The sequence below is a fragment of the Equus asinus genome, chromosome 15, assembly GCF_041296235.1.
Source record: "Equus asinus isolate D_3611 breed Donkey chromosome 15, EquAss-T2T_v2, whole genome shotgun sequence".
In the NCBI taxonomy this organism is placed as follows: domain Eukaryota; kingdom Metazoa; phylum Chordata; class Mammalia; order Perissodactyla; family Equidae; genus Equus; species Equus asinus.
Window position 1 is genome coordinate 29,921,043 of NC_091804.1, and position 16,414 is coordinate 29,937,456.

The following is a 16,414-nucleotide window of genomic DNA, read 5'->3' on the forward strand; positions in this document are numbered from 1 at the left end:
CCTTCGTAATTTAGATCTGTGGGTTTTCACTCTGGCTTTGTAGAGTTTCAGGAAATAGTCGAAATTTGATTAATTTTAAAAGTATTTGCACTTGTATGCTAGAAGGAGCTTGTATAATTAAAGTACTGCCAACAGAGTGCCACCTTACAGAGGTTTGCAGTTCTCGAGGGGCTGGCTGGCTCTCTCTGAGTTGGGAACACAAAAATGCAAGCTATGCTCTCTGCCTGCCGAAGATCTGAGCTCTGCCAGGTCTGGCCAGTCAGGAAAGGGGAGAGATGCAGAGGAGGTCATCCCCCCACCACCTGCTACCCCTATGAGTAGGGTTGGCTGTGTTCAATGGGGCCAGATTAGTACCTTACTGCCTAGATTACACACGGTGGGGTGGTTGTACCACTTGAGGAAGCAGTAAGGTGCATGCCTCTGCCGAGCACCACCTGCTCCAGCCTGACCCTAAAGCCAGAGCTGGGAGGGGCCTCCCCCGCAGTTGTGTATCCATACCTGATCTGCCTGCTCACCACAGGACCTCCAGCTGGGCCCTGGTGGCCAGAGAAGCTTCTCCCTGGGCTGACTGCACAGTGGCCCTGTTTTGGGGTCTGGCAAGAAAATATATTCAAGCCTCTCCCACCTGTGCTGCTCAGCTCTTTCTGACCTCAGCCCCTTCAGGACCCCGTGCCAAGAAATCATGCTCAGCCCCAACCCAGACCACCCCGCTCCTGTTCTTGGCCTCTGGGCCCTGAGTGCACAGTCCACCAGGGCACTATGCTCCTTGGACGTACATTCTAATACCATCTGCCCAGACCTCCTCTTCTGGGGACTCTGCTCATCTCACAGCTGGGCTCAGACTCCCTCTAAACACCCTGGCCCTCTAAACTCCAGCTGTCCCCTCTCCTCCCCTATGTTTTACTATGGCTGGCCCCTCTTGCCTTTTCCCTGGCCTGGTGTCTGCCTATGAGGGGGTCCTTTCACCTCATGTCTCCCCTTAGGTCTACCACCCACTTCCTGCAGCTGCTCCCTGAGCTTGGAACAGGGTCTGCCTGATTTTCCCAACTTGTGCTCCGTGAGATGCTGTGGTCTCAAAGACAAGTTTCATCAGCCTGGTTGCTCATTAACGTGTGGAGTCCCAAGCCTCACCCCCTGGAGGTTCTGCCTCCGTAGAGCAGGGTGAGCTTGGGAATGGGCCGGTTTCGTAAGTAGCCTCCAGCCCCCACCCACCTGCTGGCAGTGACTGAGGCAGGTCGTCCAAGTACCCTTTTGGAGAATACTGAGCTTCTGTCCCCTCCCCTCCATGAGCAGCAGCTGCTCCTCCTGTGGACTTCCTGCACCCATCAGGCTCCCAGTCTGGCCTGAGTCTCCTTGCAGCTTAGGGGCTGTCAGGCCCTGAGAGGCCCAGCGTCTCTTCCTGCCACTGGGCCTGGCACATGGAGGTTTACTAATTACTTCATGAATGAATGAATGACAGGGGAGAGGCAGGGAGAGAAGTTTGGCAGTTGGGAGTGTTCTGCCCACTTGGGCGATAAAGGAACAAGATTAAGGTCTTAGAAGCCCCTCACTGAAAACCCTATAAAGAGAGATTCGGAAGCTTCTAGATTAAATAATAGTCATTTATTGAGGGCCTACTAGATTAGAAGGTTTTTAAAAGGCAGCCCAGTGACCCAGTTTGGCTCAGCTGACTTGTTTTGTTTAGCTAAGAATCTTTTAACAAGGTTTGATTCAACATTTTTAAATTGGGAGGTTTCACATAAAAATCCAGATTTTTTTGGCTCTCTTGGAAAAGTCAGGAGATCTGGCCATACTGGACCTGCATTTCTCGTGTAGCAGTTATTGGCTGGAGCTACTGCTGCCTGCCTGCTTTAGATGTACCCAGCTCCATCCAGGTTGTTCAGCCCCCAGCACTCCCACAAAGTGTAAACGTGAGCATGTGTAGCCTGAATTGTGGGACCTGGGACCTGACTGGTTCCTGGAGGAATCTGTGACCTCAAGTATATGAAGACCCACCTGTGGGCAATTTGTATCTCGTCATTTATTTTTCTAACTTTTAGCAGAATGATGAGGTAAGAATTATTTCCATCCTACAAGAGCATCAAGGAGTTGTCGTGTAAACCCATAACATCTTAGCAGGGATTCAAACTCAGGCCTGCCTGCCTATCTGCCTGGAAGCCAGCCTGTCTCACTGCCCTGGCTCTTGCCTGTTTGTTAAAACAGCTCTCCTTTCGCTTGAAGGACCCTGTGGCCGCCTTGTTATGTCACAGGCTCAGTCACAATTGGGCTGAGAGCAGAGCGTGGTCTGGCCCGTCAGGTCCCAGGGCAGCCCTGCTAGCCCAGCCCAGGCTGGCCCCGCTTAGCCGCACATGCAACATGAAGTACCCTCTGGTGCCGCTGGTGAACGACCTCACATTTTCTTTCCTGGTGTTCTGGCTCTGCCTGCCCGTGGGCTTGCTCTTGTTCTTGTCGATCGTCTGGCTACGCTTCCTTCTTAGCCAGGGTGAGCCACCCAGGCAGGGCCCTGATCCTGGAGCAGGGCAGGGGGTCAAATAGAGCAGGGCATCCTGAAACAATTGCGGAGAGGGATTTCCTTCAGACGTTTTCACTGCTGGCTCAGAGTTGACAGGCAGCCACTTATAAGAGAAGAGGATTGATTTGGTAGTTAGTTTCTTCACCTAGAGTCCAAAAGCAGATCCCTGAGTTTGCCTGAGAAGCAGGATGTGTGGGTGCACATCTGTGTCCCCTCAGGGCCACTGCTAGCACGTAAGTTCTCTCGTACAAGTCAGAAAGAGGTAGCCCCTCTGGACAGATGAATTAGTAAAAGGTGCCCCTTCCTGTGAATGCAGCTGGGGCGCAAGGCTCGGTGAGCAGAGCGTAGGCTGGATTTCAGCCCCTCACGCCCTTGGCCTGGTGCTTTTGTGCAGTAAAGAACTTGCACAATGGGGTACGGCAGCTTTAGGCATTTATCAGGAGCCCAGGGACCACTCATACTGTTTTCTGCCCAGGCCACAAATCAGGGAGGATCTGGGTTTCTCTGGAACACAGGATCATGGAAGTCAACTGACATTTGTCCTGAGCTCAAGATGCCACTGAGAGGAGTAGGAGGTGGGGCAGAGCTGGCCATGAGGGACCCAGGCGGCCAGTGGGCCTGGGATGCAGCCTGACCATGTGGCAGGAATGACACTCCGCTCTTCAGGTGTCCTGTCTCCCTGGACACTCCCTTCACTGAGGGGCCTCTTTCTGGGGACTGCTTGACCTGCCGCCTCCTCTCCTCAGCCTCATGACCTTTGGCCAGCTGGGCAAGGAGGGCACTGAGTGTGCTAACAGCTCTGGTCAGATGGCTTTCAGATAGGGTGAGCAGTTCACCCCCTAATCTGCCCCATGGTCTCAAGTGTGGGGGCTGGTAGTTGTGCAGTTACTGGGAGTTCCTGGCTAGAGCTTCCAGGAAATGTTGGTTTAAAGTATGTTCTTCTCATATTCCCATGGTGGGTCACAGCCCTTCCTGAGGGGCACAACTCAGGTGTCGGGCCAGTGGCTGGTGGAAGTCAGAGCGCTTGTGTGTATCGTGGCTATAAAAGCCATGTCTCCAGAGTCTGGGAGACGTGGGCCTACATGGCAGCCTCGCCCCTTCATCGTTCATAACGATAGCTTTTTGAACACTGTGTACTAGACCTTGTGGTAAACACTTGATGTGCATTATATCACTTAGTCCTCAGAATAACCCTGTGAAGTAATCCTCATTGTATAGTTGGGGGGAAGTGAGGTTTGGAGAAGAGAAGCAACCTGCTTAAGCTCACGCACCTGTGAAGTACCGCGTGCCGATCGTCTGATGTCAACCAGATCCTGGATCTGCCACCTGCCAGCTGTGTGCCTTTGGGGGAGTCCTCTCTCAGCCTTTGTTTTCTCATCTACAAAGTGGAGACAATAATGGTGCTGACCCTTTGGGGCTGTGGAGAGATGCACGTCAAGGCAGGGCACACAGTATGCGTACACTTGTAGTAGGTGCTTGTAGGCTGAGAAATAATCCAGTGAGTGTCGGTTTCATCAAGGTAGGAGGAAGTGTAGGAGTGGCTTTGGATGCCTTCTCCCGAAGTGGGGGACACCTTACCTCAGGTGTAAAGCTTTAATCTCCTCCAGCAATTCATTCTCCTTGGAGGCTCTGCTCTAAAGCCATCCACAGTGTGCCCTGCCAGACCCCTTCTCAGACTTTCTCCTCATCTCACATGGCATTTTGAAATAAGTCCTTTTGCTAATTTTGCAATGAAGAGAAACCGTCCTTAAAGTGAGGCGAGTGGTCCTCGCTCAGGCTTCCTGTTTTCTTGGAACTCTCAGTGTTGTAGCGTCTGTTCTGTCCCTGTGCCAGGAGTTGGCCCAAACCCAGGCTCTGGGCCCACCAGGGCTTGGGGACCCGGGGCTTGGGGCACCCCATTATATGGAGTTCTGTTCTGCTGTGGATCTCTTTATTGGAATCGGTTTGGCCTGGAATCCACTCTGAAAAGCAGTTGCGTGGCTCTGACGCCCCCTTTCCCCCTCCCTCCTGGCCTGGCTCAGCAGGGCAGTTTGAGGGCCCAGAAGACAGAGAATTGAGCAGCGAGTGCCACGTGACCCAAGAATTCATGCTTCCCCAAGTCAAGGGGGGAGCAAAAGGGGAGGAGAAGGGAGCTGCCTAGTGCGACTGGCACTGAGGCAAAAAATGATCCTGGGCAGCTGAGCCCCGGGGAAGCTGGCCAGTGGGGATAATGCTAAGCCCTGGCTAAGACACGGGGAGAGAGGATGAAGCCACATATGTGCTTCAAAGGGAAGATGCTCTGCCAAGGATGGTTTCCTTTTGCGATTGGAAAGGAATTTGCAGAAGGAAGAAACCTCCAAAGAGAGGGTTTAGGGCTGAAACACAGGAGTGGACACAACAGGCTGTGCCTGTTGAGCGTCCTGACCCCCCTTGTGGTGGTCCTTGGAGCGAGATGTTAAATTCGAAGCTCCCTTTGAATTCCCTGACTTCAAACAAGTGCACCCAATGGAAACTGCACGCGGAGCCAGAAGGCTGATTGAGTCCAGCACCACCCCTTCCTGGCTGTGAGCCCAGGTGTTTCACCTTGCTGAGCCTTCCCCATCTGTAAAATACGAACGATACTAGTGATCGCCTAGCGATCGCCGTCAGGAAGTTAACAGGATTAAGTGAGAATAGTGCCTGTAAAACACTTAGCACATAGTATGTGTTCAAAAAGCAATCGACCTCTAGTGAAGAACAGTCACCTCAAGCCATCGCCCTGGTGTTTGGCTCATCGTAACTGCCAGTGTTGTGGAATGCCTGTTCTGCGTGTCTTACCTCAGTTAACCCTCATCGTTGAGCAGGCTCAGCCTCTTCTATCTCCTGCTCTCAGTCTGCATCTGAGGGCTCTGTTCAGCCTCCTTTACTTCTGTGCAACCAGTGAAGCAACTTGCGTATAGTAAGAAAAATAATAATTTCCCCTCCCCCTGTCCTTTGTCACCTTGCCTTTCCCAGAGAAGCCATGTTAGCAAGTTCACGTACCCATTTAATAAGGTGGATTTTCCCAAAAAGGGGGAGTCTGTTCTTTGTTTTTTTAAAAAAACATTTGTGCATCTCTCTGCAACTTACTTGTGATGATTATCATAGACATCCTGCAAGCGGAAAGATGCAGATCTAATATAGTCATTTTGACAGCTTCATGACACGCCATTGGATGGATGGGCTGGGTCTCCATGCGGTGTGAGTGTGCTGCACTTCAGTCAGCCAGACGTCATGGGCACACACATGGTCTCCAAGGTGTTTTATTGTGTGTGTGTGTGTGTGTACCACAAAACAGGGCCTCAGTGGAAAGCATTGTACGTATATACTCAGATATTTGGTAATGAATGAACTGATAGACGAATAGATGGTTGAGTTTGTGTCTCCTCCGTGCCAGCTCCTGGACCACACCCAATGCAGGTAGGTCATTCGCTCACCTCCAGGGTCCTTCCCTGTTTAGCAGATGGATATGGCTACTTTCCAAGTCACAGAACAACCTTCTTTCTTGGTCCCTGTTCACTATTCCAGGCCCTGAAGTCTTCCTGAGGTCTCAGGGCTGTCCATATGTTAGGATTCTGCCTTGGTTCCCTGGCCTCAGACAAGGCTGCTCCTTTTGGGTCAGGGGGACGAGACAGGATGTGACCACCCAAGAGGCCCTTGTCTCATACCTTCACAGATACAGAGGAAAATGACTCAGATTTGTGCTTTGATTGGGAGCCCTGGAGCAAAGCCCCAGCTGAATTTTGCTGGGAGGAGACACTTCATAGCCAAGAGGAGGAGAGGCCCTGCTGGTGAGTCTGTTCTGCCAGGTGAGGCCCTTCTAGGGGGTAGGAGGCTGGAAGGGGGAGCCTCAGGGCCTGCCCAAAGCCTAGGGTGGCTGCCATGTTGGAGAGCTGGCCGCCTCCACCATACTGGAGGTCTGCTCCCTCAGCCATGCTGGAGAGCTGGCTATCTCTGCCATGTTGGAGAACCTTCTGTCTCGTTGTGTTGGAGACCTGTTTTTGCCATATAAGAGAACAGCCACCTCTCCCATGAAGGGTTTTTTTTTTTTTAACAAAGGTCCCCTACCCTTTATCTCTAGGACTTCACTTCCTACCACACTCCTTGGGGTCTTTGGGCTGGCTGTTCCCTCTGCCTGGAACCCTTCTTCCCTAGACGTCACTTGGTGCACTTCCTCGCCTCTGAGGTTTTGCTCAGATGGCACTTTTTCAGTAGTGCACCTTGATCGCCCTCGTTAATATTGCAATCTCCCCCCTCCTCTTGGACCCTTCTTATTCTGCTCTACGTTTTCCGTTACGGTAGATGGACTTACCGCCTTCTGACATGCTCGATAATTGATGTATCCAGAGCACCCACAGCAATGCCTGACACACAAGGGGGGCTCAACAGATATTTGTAGGAATGACATAATAATAGTAATAATAATAGTAATGGCTGATATTCACTGGGTGCTTCATAGGTACCAGGGCCTGTGCTAAACATTTCTCTTTCATGAGCTCATTTATGAAGTCCTTCGAAGAGGATATTATTCTCCTTTTTGCAAATGAAAACTCTGAGTGGCAGTACAGTGAAATAATTTGCCCAAAGAACAGAGCTCTAGAATCCATTAAAGAGCCTGGAGACCTCATCCATTGCAATGGAATTAAATGCCAGTTCTATGCCGTTGACCCCAAAATGTGTGTATCTTGCTCTAATCCTCCTTCTGAGCTCTGTGATCTGTCTGCTTGACACCTTTTTTTTCTGCTTTTCTCCCCAAATCCCCCCAATACATAGTTGTATGTTTTAGTTGTGGGTCCCTCTAGCTGTGGCATATGGGACGCCGCCTCAGCATGGCCTGATGAGTGGTGCCATGTCCGTGCCCAGGATCCGAACCAGTGAAACCCTGGGCTGCCGAAGCAGAGCGTGGGAACATAACTACTCGGCCATGGGACTGGCCCCTTGACACCTTTTTATGGCTAGAATGGGATTCTTGATTCCTTTTTCTACCTAACAAAGCAAAACACAACACCTGATCTTCTGCCAGCTTTTCTCCATCTCCATTAACAGCACTACCATTTGTTGGTCTAGTTGCTCAAGCCACAAATCCGGGAGTCCTCCTTCATTCCTTTCTTTCCTTCCAGTCCACATCCAGTCCATCAGCAAGTCCTGGACTCCATCTCTCATACATCCACTGGTCTCTGTCCCCACAGCCACCATGGCCTGCCCTACTCCAAAGTCTGCTCATGCGATGTGTCACTAACCCACCACTCTGCCCCGTTTGAGTCACAGCTTGGAGCTCCTGCGTGTCTGAGTGGAGAAAGGAGGTGGGAGTGAGAAGCAGGGCCCCTCGCTTCACTTCAATTACACCGATTCTTAAACTTTCCCAGTCGGGGGCCAACCCGGTGGCACAGCGCCTAAGTTCGCACGTTCTGCTTCTTGGCAGCCCGGGGTTTGCTGGTTCGGATCCTGGGTGCAGACATGGCACCGCTTGGCAAAAGCCATGCTGTGGTAGGTGTCCCACATATAAAGTAGAGGAAGATGGGCACAGATGTTAGCTCAGGGCCAGTCTTCCTCAGCAAAAAGAGGAGGATTGGCAGCAGTTAGCTCAGAGCTAATCTTCCAAAAATAAATAAATAAACTTTCCCGGTCATGACTGTGACGAGGGGCCCTTCCCCAGAAAAACGCAAACTGCATATGCTCAGGGTTTTAGGTTCAGGGCTGGCTTCACGGGTTGTAATCTGCAGTCCCACAAGGTCCCGTGTTCATGAAAGCCCTATGCTTGGTTTAGTGCTCTTCTGCTGCTGTCTTGTAAGTCTTAATATTTGAACAAGGGGCCCTACATGTTCATGTTTAACGGGCCCCACAAATTATGTAACCTGTCATGTTTGTTTACAATTAGGTAAGAGAAGGAGACGTTCGGACTCTGCTCAAGGTGCCTGTCCTATTTATGTAGAGCCCTTCCCAGCCCATCACGTATCTGTCCCCTTTCATTCCATCGTCACCCCTAGACCCAACCTTCCATTTGCTTCCAGCTTGGTTTTCCCGGAGTCAGCTGGGCAGCGGCAATGGCCGAAATGGATGGGGAAGACTTACCTGGAAGGGAAGAGGACTTTGGCCAATGAGGTGCTTACCTGGGACCCCCAACTTCTCTCCTCCACTGATGGATGCACGAAAGCCTCCAGAGGACTCAGCTAGTCTCCATTGCAGATGGCCTCCTGGGCCCCATGGAGGAGCCCGAGTCTGTGAAGATGGTGTAAGCAGGTGCACGGGGAGAAGCTGGCCAACTGAATTCAGAGGAGGTCCTGGGGCAGGGCTGGAATGGAGGCTGTGGGTCCGTATTAAAGAAATGAGGGGATGCCTGTGCTCAGGAGACCCCTGACAAACCTGCTGGGCCTGAGCAAGTCCATTTGTTCAAGAAGCTGTGGGGCCCGGCTGTGTCCCCGATGCTGTGTGGGAACCCCTGACTCTTTCCCATGTCTTCAAAGGACTGGGGGATCTTGCTGTGAACTTCCCTTCTCTAGTTTCAAACTCCTTGATGAGCCTTCAGGTTGATTTTGATAACAAGTATTCATTATACAGGTATCTACAGTGTCTACCACGTGCCTGGTTATGATAAGAATAGCTCCCGTTTAATGAGCACTTACTGTGTCCCAGGCACTTTTCTACATGCTTTACACACGTCGTCATTTTTAACCCTCACAAGAATTCCAGGAGGTAGGGGCTTTGGTTATCCCTGTTTTATAGATGGGGAAAATGCGACGCAGAGCAGTCAAGTAACTTGCTCAGGGTCACATTGGTGGTGTTAGGATTTGAACCTAGGCCCTGGGACTCCAGAGCCCAGCCTGATGCACTGGGCCAGTTCTCCAGGTTGGAGTGTTGGGGAACATAAGGGGAGCGCAAAGTCTGACCTTTGAAGAAGTCCCTTGTCCTTGCCCCCACTGGTTACTCAGAGGCAGCAGGGTTGATGGGCTGGAGAAGGGGACGGGTCCCGGGTATTGTCTTTGTCTTCTCTTTCTCACCCCACATCCCACCAGCCCCTACGAGGCTTTTAAAATGTCCACAGGTGAGAGAATGGAGCCTGAATTATTATCTCCTGGCCTTTGGTCTCCCCAGCTCTGCTTTTTCTGCCCTGTTAGGACCATCCATCCAAAGCACAAATTAGAACATATTTCTCCCCCTGCTTAAAGCCCTCTATGGCTCCCTATTGTCCCAGGGCTAAAGTCAGAGTTCTTTGTGTGGTCTAGAGAACCACCCTTTGGGATCCGAGCCCCACTGAATTTGCTGCATGAGGTTTGTGTTCTTACCAACAAGGCTGCAGTGAACACCCTTGAACTTAGATCTTTGTACACAAGTGTCCTTCCATCTGGAGGATAAGTTCTGAAAGGAGAAAATGTTGACTATAAGGTCTGCGCTTTTGTATATTGGAGGTATTGCCAAGTTGCCCCCACTGTACACCCCCTAAAACACACGCACACCCACGCACTCCTTTCTCCACGCGTGCTTTGCTCTGGCTGATGAGCTTTTGTCGGGGCTGTGTTTTCCCGGGAGCCTTCCCGGCATAGAGTAGATGCTTTGGTAACCAGCCCCGCTTGCTGCTGGAGCTCCTCCCTGCCTTTGTCTGGCATTTTCTCCACCTGCCTGCCCCATGGAGTCCTGTGCACAGCTAGTCGGCCACTGCCCCCTGTGCTGTCGGGCTCCGGAGGACTGTCCCCCTCTGTGCTGATCTAGAAAAGTCAAGCGCACCCCGGACCCCCCCCCCGCCCCCCCACCTGCAGCCACTCTGGGGAAGCCAGAGGACCTCCCGGGGGAGCTCAGACCCAGGGGAGAGTGGGCACGGCGAGGCTCTGCACCCCGGGCTCTGCAGGGAGGATGTCTGGCCATGCTCCTGGGAGCACTGGTGGCAGAAGGCAAGGGGGAAGCTCCTTGGGGCCCCTGGCCGGTAAGTGGCTCTGGACGGTAGCTGGTGGGGAAGTGTGGGGAGACGCCTGCCTGCTCTGGGTGGGCCTCTGAGGATGTGGACTGGGGCCGCCTTTTTGGCATCTTGTCCTGCTAAGCAGGAGACGTGTGTGTGTGTCTGGTAAACACACCCTGTGATCCTCCAGTGGTAGGCTCCCTGAGAGATATCATCCCCGTTATAGCAGCCACGGCTGAGTGCCTGTTGCTGTGTGCCTGCCCCAGCACCAAGCGCTTCCCACACATTATCTTCCTTGAGCCCTGCAACAATCCTGTGAGGTAGGTCATAGTTCCATTTTCAGATGAGGAAACTGAGGGTCAGAGAGGTTAAGTAACTTGCCCAAAGTCACACAGCCTGGAAGTGGCTCAATTTTCTGACTCTTAACTGATGTATTTCTCTCGCTTTTTTTTTTTTTTTTGAGGAAGATTAGCCCTGAGCTAACTACTGCCAATCCTCCTCTTTTTGCTGAGGAAGACTGGCCCTGAGCTAACATCCGTGCCCATCTTCCTCTACTTTATATGTGGGACACCTACCACAGCATGGCTTGGCAAGAGGTGCCATGTCCGCACCCGGGATCCCAACCAGTGAACCCTGGGCCGCGGAAGCGGAATATTCAAACTTAACTGCTGCGCCACTGGGCTGGCCCCTTAACTGACAAGTGTTTCTCAATATCCACAGTAATACCCCTGGCTCTTCCTGGACTAGAGCGATGCAGCTTAAGGTTACGCTGTTGGTGCCTGTAGGAAACACGAGTAAACTCAGAACAATAAGTGCACGTGGCTCCCCAGCCTCAGGAGCTCAGGGAGGCTGGGAGGACAGTCACTGGGGTACGGTGGGGGAGCTGCAGGGGCCATATGACAGTCTTGAACCCCTTGTCACGACACATCTCCCAGGAAGGGCTGTATTTTCCACCCCTGAACCCTGGAATCCCAAGGGCAAGCCCCTCACCCTCTCACCACCATCCCTGTGAGCCTCAGTGTCATCATCTGCAAAATGGGGCCCATCCCTCTGCCTTAGTTTCCTGTGGCTGCCCCAACAGAGTTTCACAAACTGGGTGGGTTAGAACAACAGAAATTCATTGTCTCCCAGTTCTGGAGCCCCGAAGTCCAAAATCAAGGTGCCGGCAGAGCCAAGCTCCCTCTGAACCTGCAGGCGACGAAGCCTGCCTTGCCTCTTCCAGCTTCTGGCAGCTCCAGACGGTCCCTGGCTGTGGCCGCTTCACTCCAGTCTCTGCCTCCATCTTCACGCGGCTTCTGCCTGTGTCTTCACCTCGTCTTCCCTCTGTGCGTGTCTGCCTCTGGGTCCAAATTTCCCCTTTTATAAGGACACCAGTCATTAGATTATGGCCCACCCTAATGACTGCATGTTAACTTGACTACCTCTGTTGAGATCGTATTTCAAAATAGGGGCATATTCTGAGGCCCTGGGGGTTAGGACGTCTGTGTACATTTGGGGTAGTTCAACCCCTAACGCCCTCCTTGTTAGGACTGAATGTGGTAATGCACGTAAAGCTCTGAGCATTGTGCTTGGCTGGCACTCGATAAAATCTCCATAAACTGCTGCCAAAAGAAAAAGTCGAGCACCTGGAATAAGGTGCTTGGTGTCTATTATGTGCCGGGCACAGTTTGGTTGCTCAGCATGTACGATCCCATATCCCACTGAATCCTCACAACCACCCCTCGAGACAGGCAAGATTTTCATTTAAAGGATGAGGAAGCTATGACTCAGAGAGGTTAAGGCACTCGCCTGCAGACACACAGCTTAAGTGGCAGAGCTGAGGCTCACCCCATGCCTCTGAGGCTCCACTACCTCATGCTGGGTTGGACAGTGCTACAGTGGGCAGTGGGAGCTGCTTGGAGGGCTAGACAGGCAGGGAGGAAATGCTGAGCACACAGCACACAGCCCTGGGGAGCTTTCTGAACCCGAGGGGCATAAATGCGTCTCAGAGATTGTGAGAGGGTGGGCTGGATCACTGGCTGCCAGGGGGCAGGGCCATCAGGTCTGAGTCACTCCACTGTGACCTAACCGGCCTGGCCGATACTGCAGGGCTGGGACAGGGCCCAGCGGGGCCGAGGAATGTTGCCCTGAGCTCGGGCACCCTTCACTTCATTCTGAGTACACACGGCTCTCCAGGAAGCCGAGAAGTGGTGCTTCCTTAAGGAAGCTTGAAAGTGCCGCCTGCTCAAGATTCAGGCTACTCTCCCTCCTTGCTTTCTTCCCAGGGCTTCCCTGCACCTAGGGGAGGTGACAACAAATTAGGTTTTCTGTTCTGGACTGGAAGTTTATTTACTCAGGTGCTAGCTTGTTTACTCACCGGAGCATGGCATTTATTCATTCACTCATTGACTTATCCACCCATTCACTCATGGCTCACTGATTCATTCATTCATTCACTCACTCATGCTCTCGCACATTCAGGTACACAGCCATTCACTATTCCACGTATCCATCCATCCATCCATCTATCCATCCATCCATCCATCCATCCATCCATCCATCCTTTATTAAGCACCTACCGTGTTGCCCACACAAAGCTCCTTATGACTGTCAATGTGCTTTTTCACCCACTTTCGCTGCTGGTTCAGCTTACGTATTGGGAGGGAGGATCTGTGCACTGATGGGACCCCGGCTCTCAGCCTTCTGGTGGCATGGTTCCAGACATGGCTTGGGAAAAGTGGGCCCTTGGTTCTCTGCACAGCCTAGTCTGCACATGGGAGCCAGTGACGGCCAGGGACTTGGGGCTCCTGAGGACCCTTTGTCCTGTGAGCTCCTCCCTATCTGTTGATGCTGGGCCGTGCATCGTCCTGGGCACTGTGGCTCCAGTGGGGCAATACTTCCAGGTATTAGGCTTCATTTCTTGCTTCCCCAAGGCCAGGGCAGACCATGGTGACCCATGGACTTGGGCCTCTCCTCCTGGGGCTGCTCTTAGTGTGAAGGCAAATCCGCTGCCCGGGAGTGTCACTGACACCCAGAGTTCTAGAGGCAGGCAGGGTGGGCCAGGCCAAGCTGGGGATGACCATGGCCTTCTGTCCTGGCCAGAGAGCAAGAGGAGGGACTCCTGGTGCGTAACGGATATGGGGAGTGAGAAGCAAGCCAGGGAAGCTGGCAGGAATGTCCCTTACTTGTCCCTAAATGCCCCACTTCTACATCTTTGCATATGCTGAGCTCCGACTTCCTCACATTCCAGGCAAAATGTCAGTTCCCAGGGAGGCCCTTCTGGACCCCAACATTCGGCCACTCCTGTTTACTTAGCATCCTCCCTTAGCATCCCCCTTTCCCCTACCCCAAGCCCTGCCCTGTCACACGCTCAACACACTCCTGTTTGCCTGCTTTCTTGTTTCCTGGCAAATGTCATCATCCTCGGTTCACAGAGGAGGAACCCAAGGCTCAGAGAAGGCAAGTGACCTGCTCAAAGGCACAAAGGGAGTGGCCAGGCCAGGGTGAAGACCTCTGGGTCATGGCTGCTTTTTTCTACCCACATTAGCCCTATACTTTATTGATTCAGTTTTATTTAAAATCAGATAGCTGTAGGTAGTGACAACAACAGTACGAGTAGTATCTCATGACGTTTTTAAAGGCGCCGTTCCCATTTCACGGCACTGCAGGCAGGTGGGCAGGGCTCTTGTGTGTGTGTGTGTGTGTGTGTCTGCCTGCAGGTGGCCCTGGCTGAGCCAACCCCACCCAGGAGGGGGTTGGACATTTGTCCCGGCGTGGGAGTGTCTGGGACTTGGGTGTGCCCCAGAGGCCCTGTAGCCTTCCTCCTGTGCTCATTGCCGCTTGAATCAGCCCCACGGCCGCAGCAGCGAGGCAGCTGACCCAGGAACCACGAAGGTGCCAGCCCATGGCAGAGCCTGCCCTTCTCCCCACCGCCCAGATGGAGCGGCTGGCCCCATTCTCCCTGGCCTCACCGTGTCCTCGGATCCCACGGGCCCGCATCGCCAGGCGGCCAGGGCACTGTGCCCGGCGCTGGGTGGACCTGGGCTGCAGGTACAGACATCACGGTGGGGCAGGGAGGGAGGGTGTCCTTTGGCCTCTGGTGTCTCAGGGCCAGGCCTGAGGGGTGAGGAGACCAAAGCAAGGACCTACTATGTGCCAGGGGTGCATGTCATCAGTCCTCACAACATCCCTGTGAGGCAGGAACTCCCCTCGCATCCTTCAGATAAGGAAGCAGAAGCTCTGCGAGGTCAGTAAATGGCCCAAGGTTACTGGCTGCCAAGTGGTGGGGGTGCGTATTTCAAACCCTGGTGCCTGGACCCCAAACCTAGGCCCTTCCTGGGACACACACTGCCCTGGGCTCCTGCTGCTGTCCCCCTGCAGGGTCACTCATTTTTCGATTCTTAGAGACGTAAGTGACCCCCAGTATGTGCCATTTCCCCTTCCTCTGGATGTAGAGATTATTAGGGACCCCAGGGGTTATTTGGGGCTCCAGATTCAGGACCTTAAGCTTTGGAGTCTCAGCTGGCTCGATGTGAACGTGTGCTCACCTCGGCTGAGAACTCTCACCCCTCCTCCCTACTCAGTCTGCCTCTGACAGGCCAGAATTTTTAAAAAGTCATTTTTCCCCAACTATGATTACAGCATATTATGATATGATTATTATAAAAATTCAAACAGTTCAGAAGTTTGTATGCCTATTTCCAGAATCTACTACTGTTAAAATTTTGGCAAATACCTTGGGAGAACATTTTTATAGGATCCCACTACCGTGTGCTTCTAGGCTTCCTTTTATCCCTTAATTAGCGTTATGGACATCTTTACATGTCGGTAACAAAGCGATCTGACTCATTCATTTTAATGGCGTCCCAGAATCCAACTTTATAGGATGTTCTTTGGTTAATTTTGAGCAGTCTCTGGCTAATGGACATTTAGCTTGGTTCTAATTTTTTAAAGTTATTTTATTGAGGTCACATTGGTGTATAATGTATAGATTTCAGGTGTATATTATTACATTTCGGCTTCTGTTTAGGCTGCATACTGTTCACCACCGAGAGTCTAGTTTCCATCTGTCACCATACATATGTGCCCCTTTACCCCTTTCGCCCTCCCCCTCTGGTAACTATCAATCTGTTCTCCTTATCTATGTGTTTGTTTATCTTCCACAGATGAGTGAAGTCATACTGTATTTGTCTTTCTCTGTCTGACTTATTTCACTTAGCATAATACCCTCCAGGTCTATCCATGTAATTGCAAATGGCACAATTTCGTCTTTTTTATGGCTCAGTAGTATTCCATTGCATATATATACACCACATCTTCTTTTTAACCCTTTTAAGCAATACTGCAATGGACATCTTTGGGGATTTGTGTGGGTAATACTCATTCCTGAAAGCATAATTGCAGGTTTGAAAGGAAGAATTAGAATCTTGATGATCTTGCCCAATTACGCTCCAAGAAGGTTGTAGCTCAGAACACGCCTACAGCAGGGGACCCCGTTGCCTTGCTCATTTCCACCCTAGGACCTGAAGGTTGACTGTGGCCTGACTGTGGAGAGTGGAGTCAGGGAATGGGGGGACCTGATCCTAGAACAACTGAGCCCACAGAATTCCTAGATGCGGGAACAACTTCCAGGCTCAGAGAAGAGGCAGAGAGCTCAGGGAGATCATTTCATTCATTCAGCGTGTTCACTGAGCTCCTGTGCGTGGGGGGCTCTGTCCTATCCTGGGCGAAAATTACTCAGGACGTGATTTTATTGCGAATCCATCTTAATAAGCCAAAGACGTGCCTGTTTGCATATCTGTCAATCCAGCTATCCATCCTTCCATCCATCCATCCATCCATCCATCTGTTATCTCTCTCTCTCCCTCTCTAGCCTGTATTAGTTTCCTATTGCTGCTGTAACAAATCACCTCAAGCTTGCTGGCTTAAAACAACACAAATTTATCGTCTTATGGTTCTGGAAGTCAGAAATCCTAAAAACCAGGGCTGTGCTCCTCCTGGAGGCTGTAGGGAGGAGCTGTTTCCTTTCCTCTTCC

General features: G+C 51.9%; 2 protein-coding genes across 4 annotated transcripts in view; both read left to right on the forward strand.

The window, feature by feature from the left end:
* The first annotated feature begins 2,210 nt into the window (after positions 1 to 2,210).
* On the forward strand, positions 2,211 to 8,874 carry ADIG (adipogenin). Its single transcript, XM_014847191.3, has 3 exons — positions 2,211 to 2,482; positions 6,186 to 6,318; positions 8,521 to 8,874. The coding sequence occupies exons 1-2, from the start codon at positions 2,356 to 2,358 to the stop codon at positions 6,302 to 6,304; spliced, it is 246 nt and encodes an 81-aa protein (XP_014702677.1). The 5' UTR covers positions 2,211 to 2,355; the 3' UTR covers positions 6,305 to 6,318; positions 8,521 to 8,874.
* Positions 8,875 to 14,151: 5,277 nt separating this feature from the next.
* The window catches only part of ARHGAP40 (Rho GTPase activating protein 40), a 38,707-nt gene continuing 36,444 nt past the window's right edge, over positions 14,152 to 16,414 (forward strand). For all 3 annotated transcript variants that reach the window (XR_006514001.2, XM_014847192.3, XM_070485927.1), the window contains exon 1: positions 14,152 to 14,429. Coding sequence is in view for 2 of the 3 variants with exons in the window: in XM_014847192.3 (XP_014702678.2) it covers positions 14,284 to 14,429 (146 nt within the window). In the remaining variant the exon portion in view is untranslated. The remainder of the gene's footprint in view (positions 14,430 to 16,414) is intronic.

Coding starts and splice junctions, on each gene's coding strand:
- ADIG (XM_014847191.3), top strand. CDS start 2,356: ATGAAGTACCCTCTGGTGCCGCTGGTGAACGACCTCACATTTTCTTTC. Junction 2,483..6,185: donor ACGCTTCCTTCTTAGCCAGG/GTGAGCCACCCA, acceptor ATACCTTCACAG/ATACAGAGGAAAATGACTCA.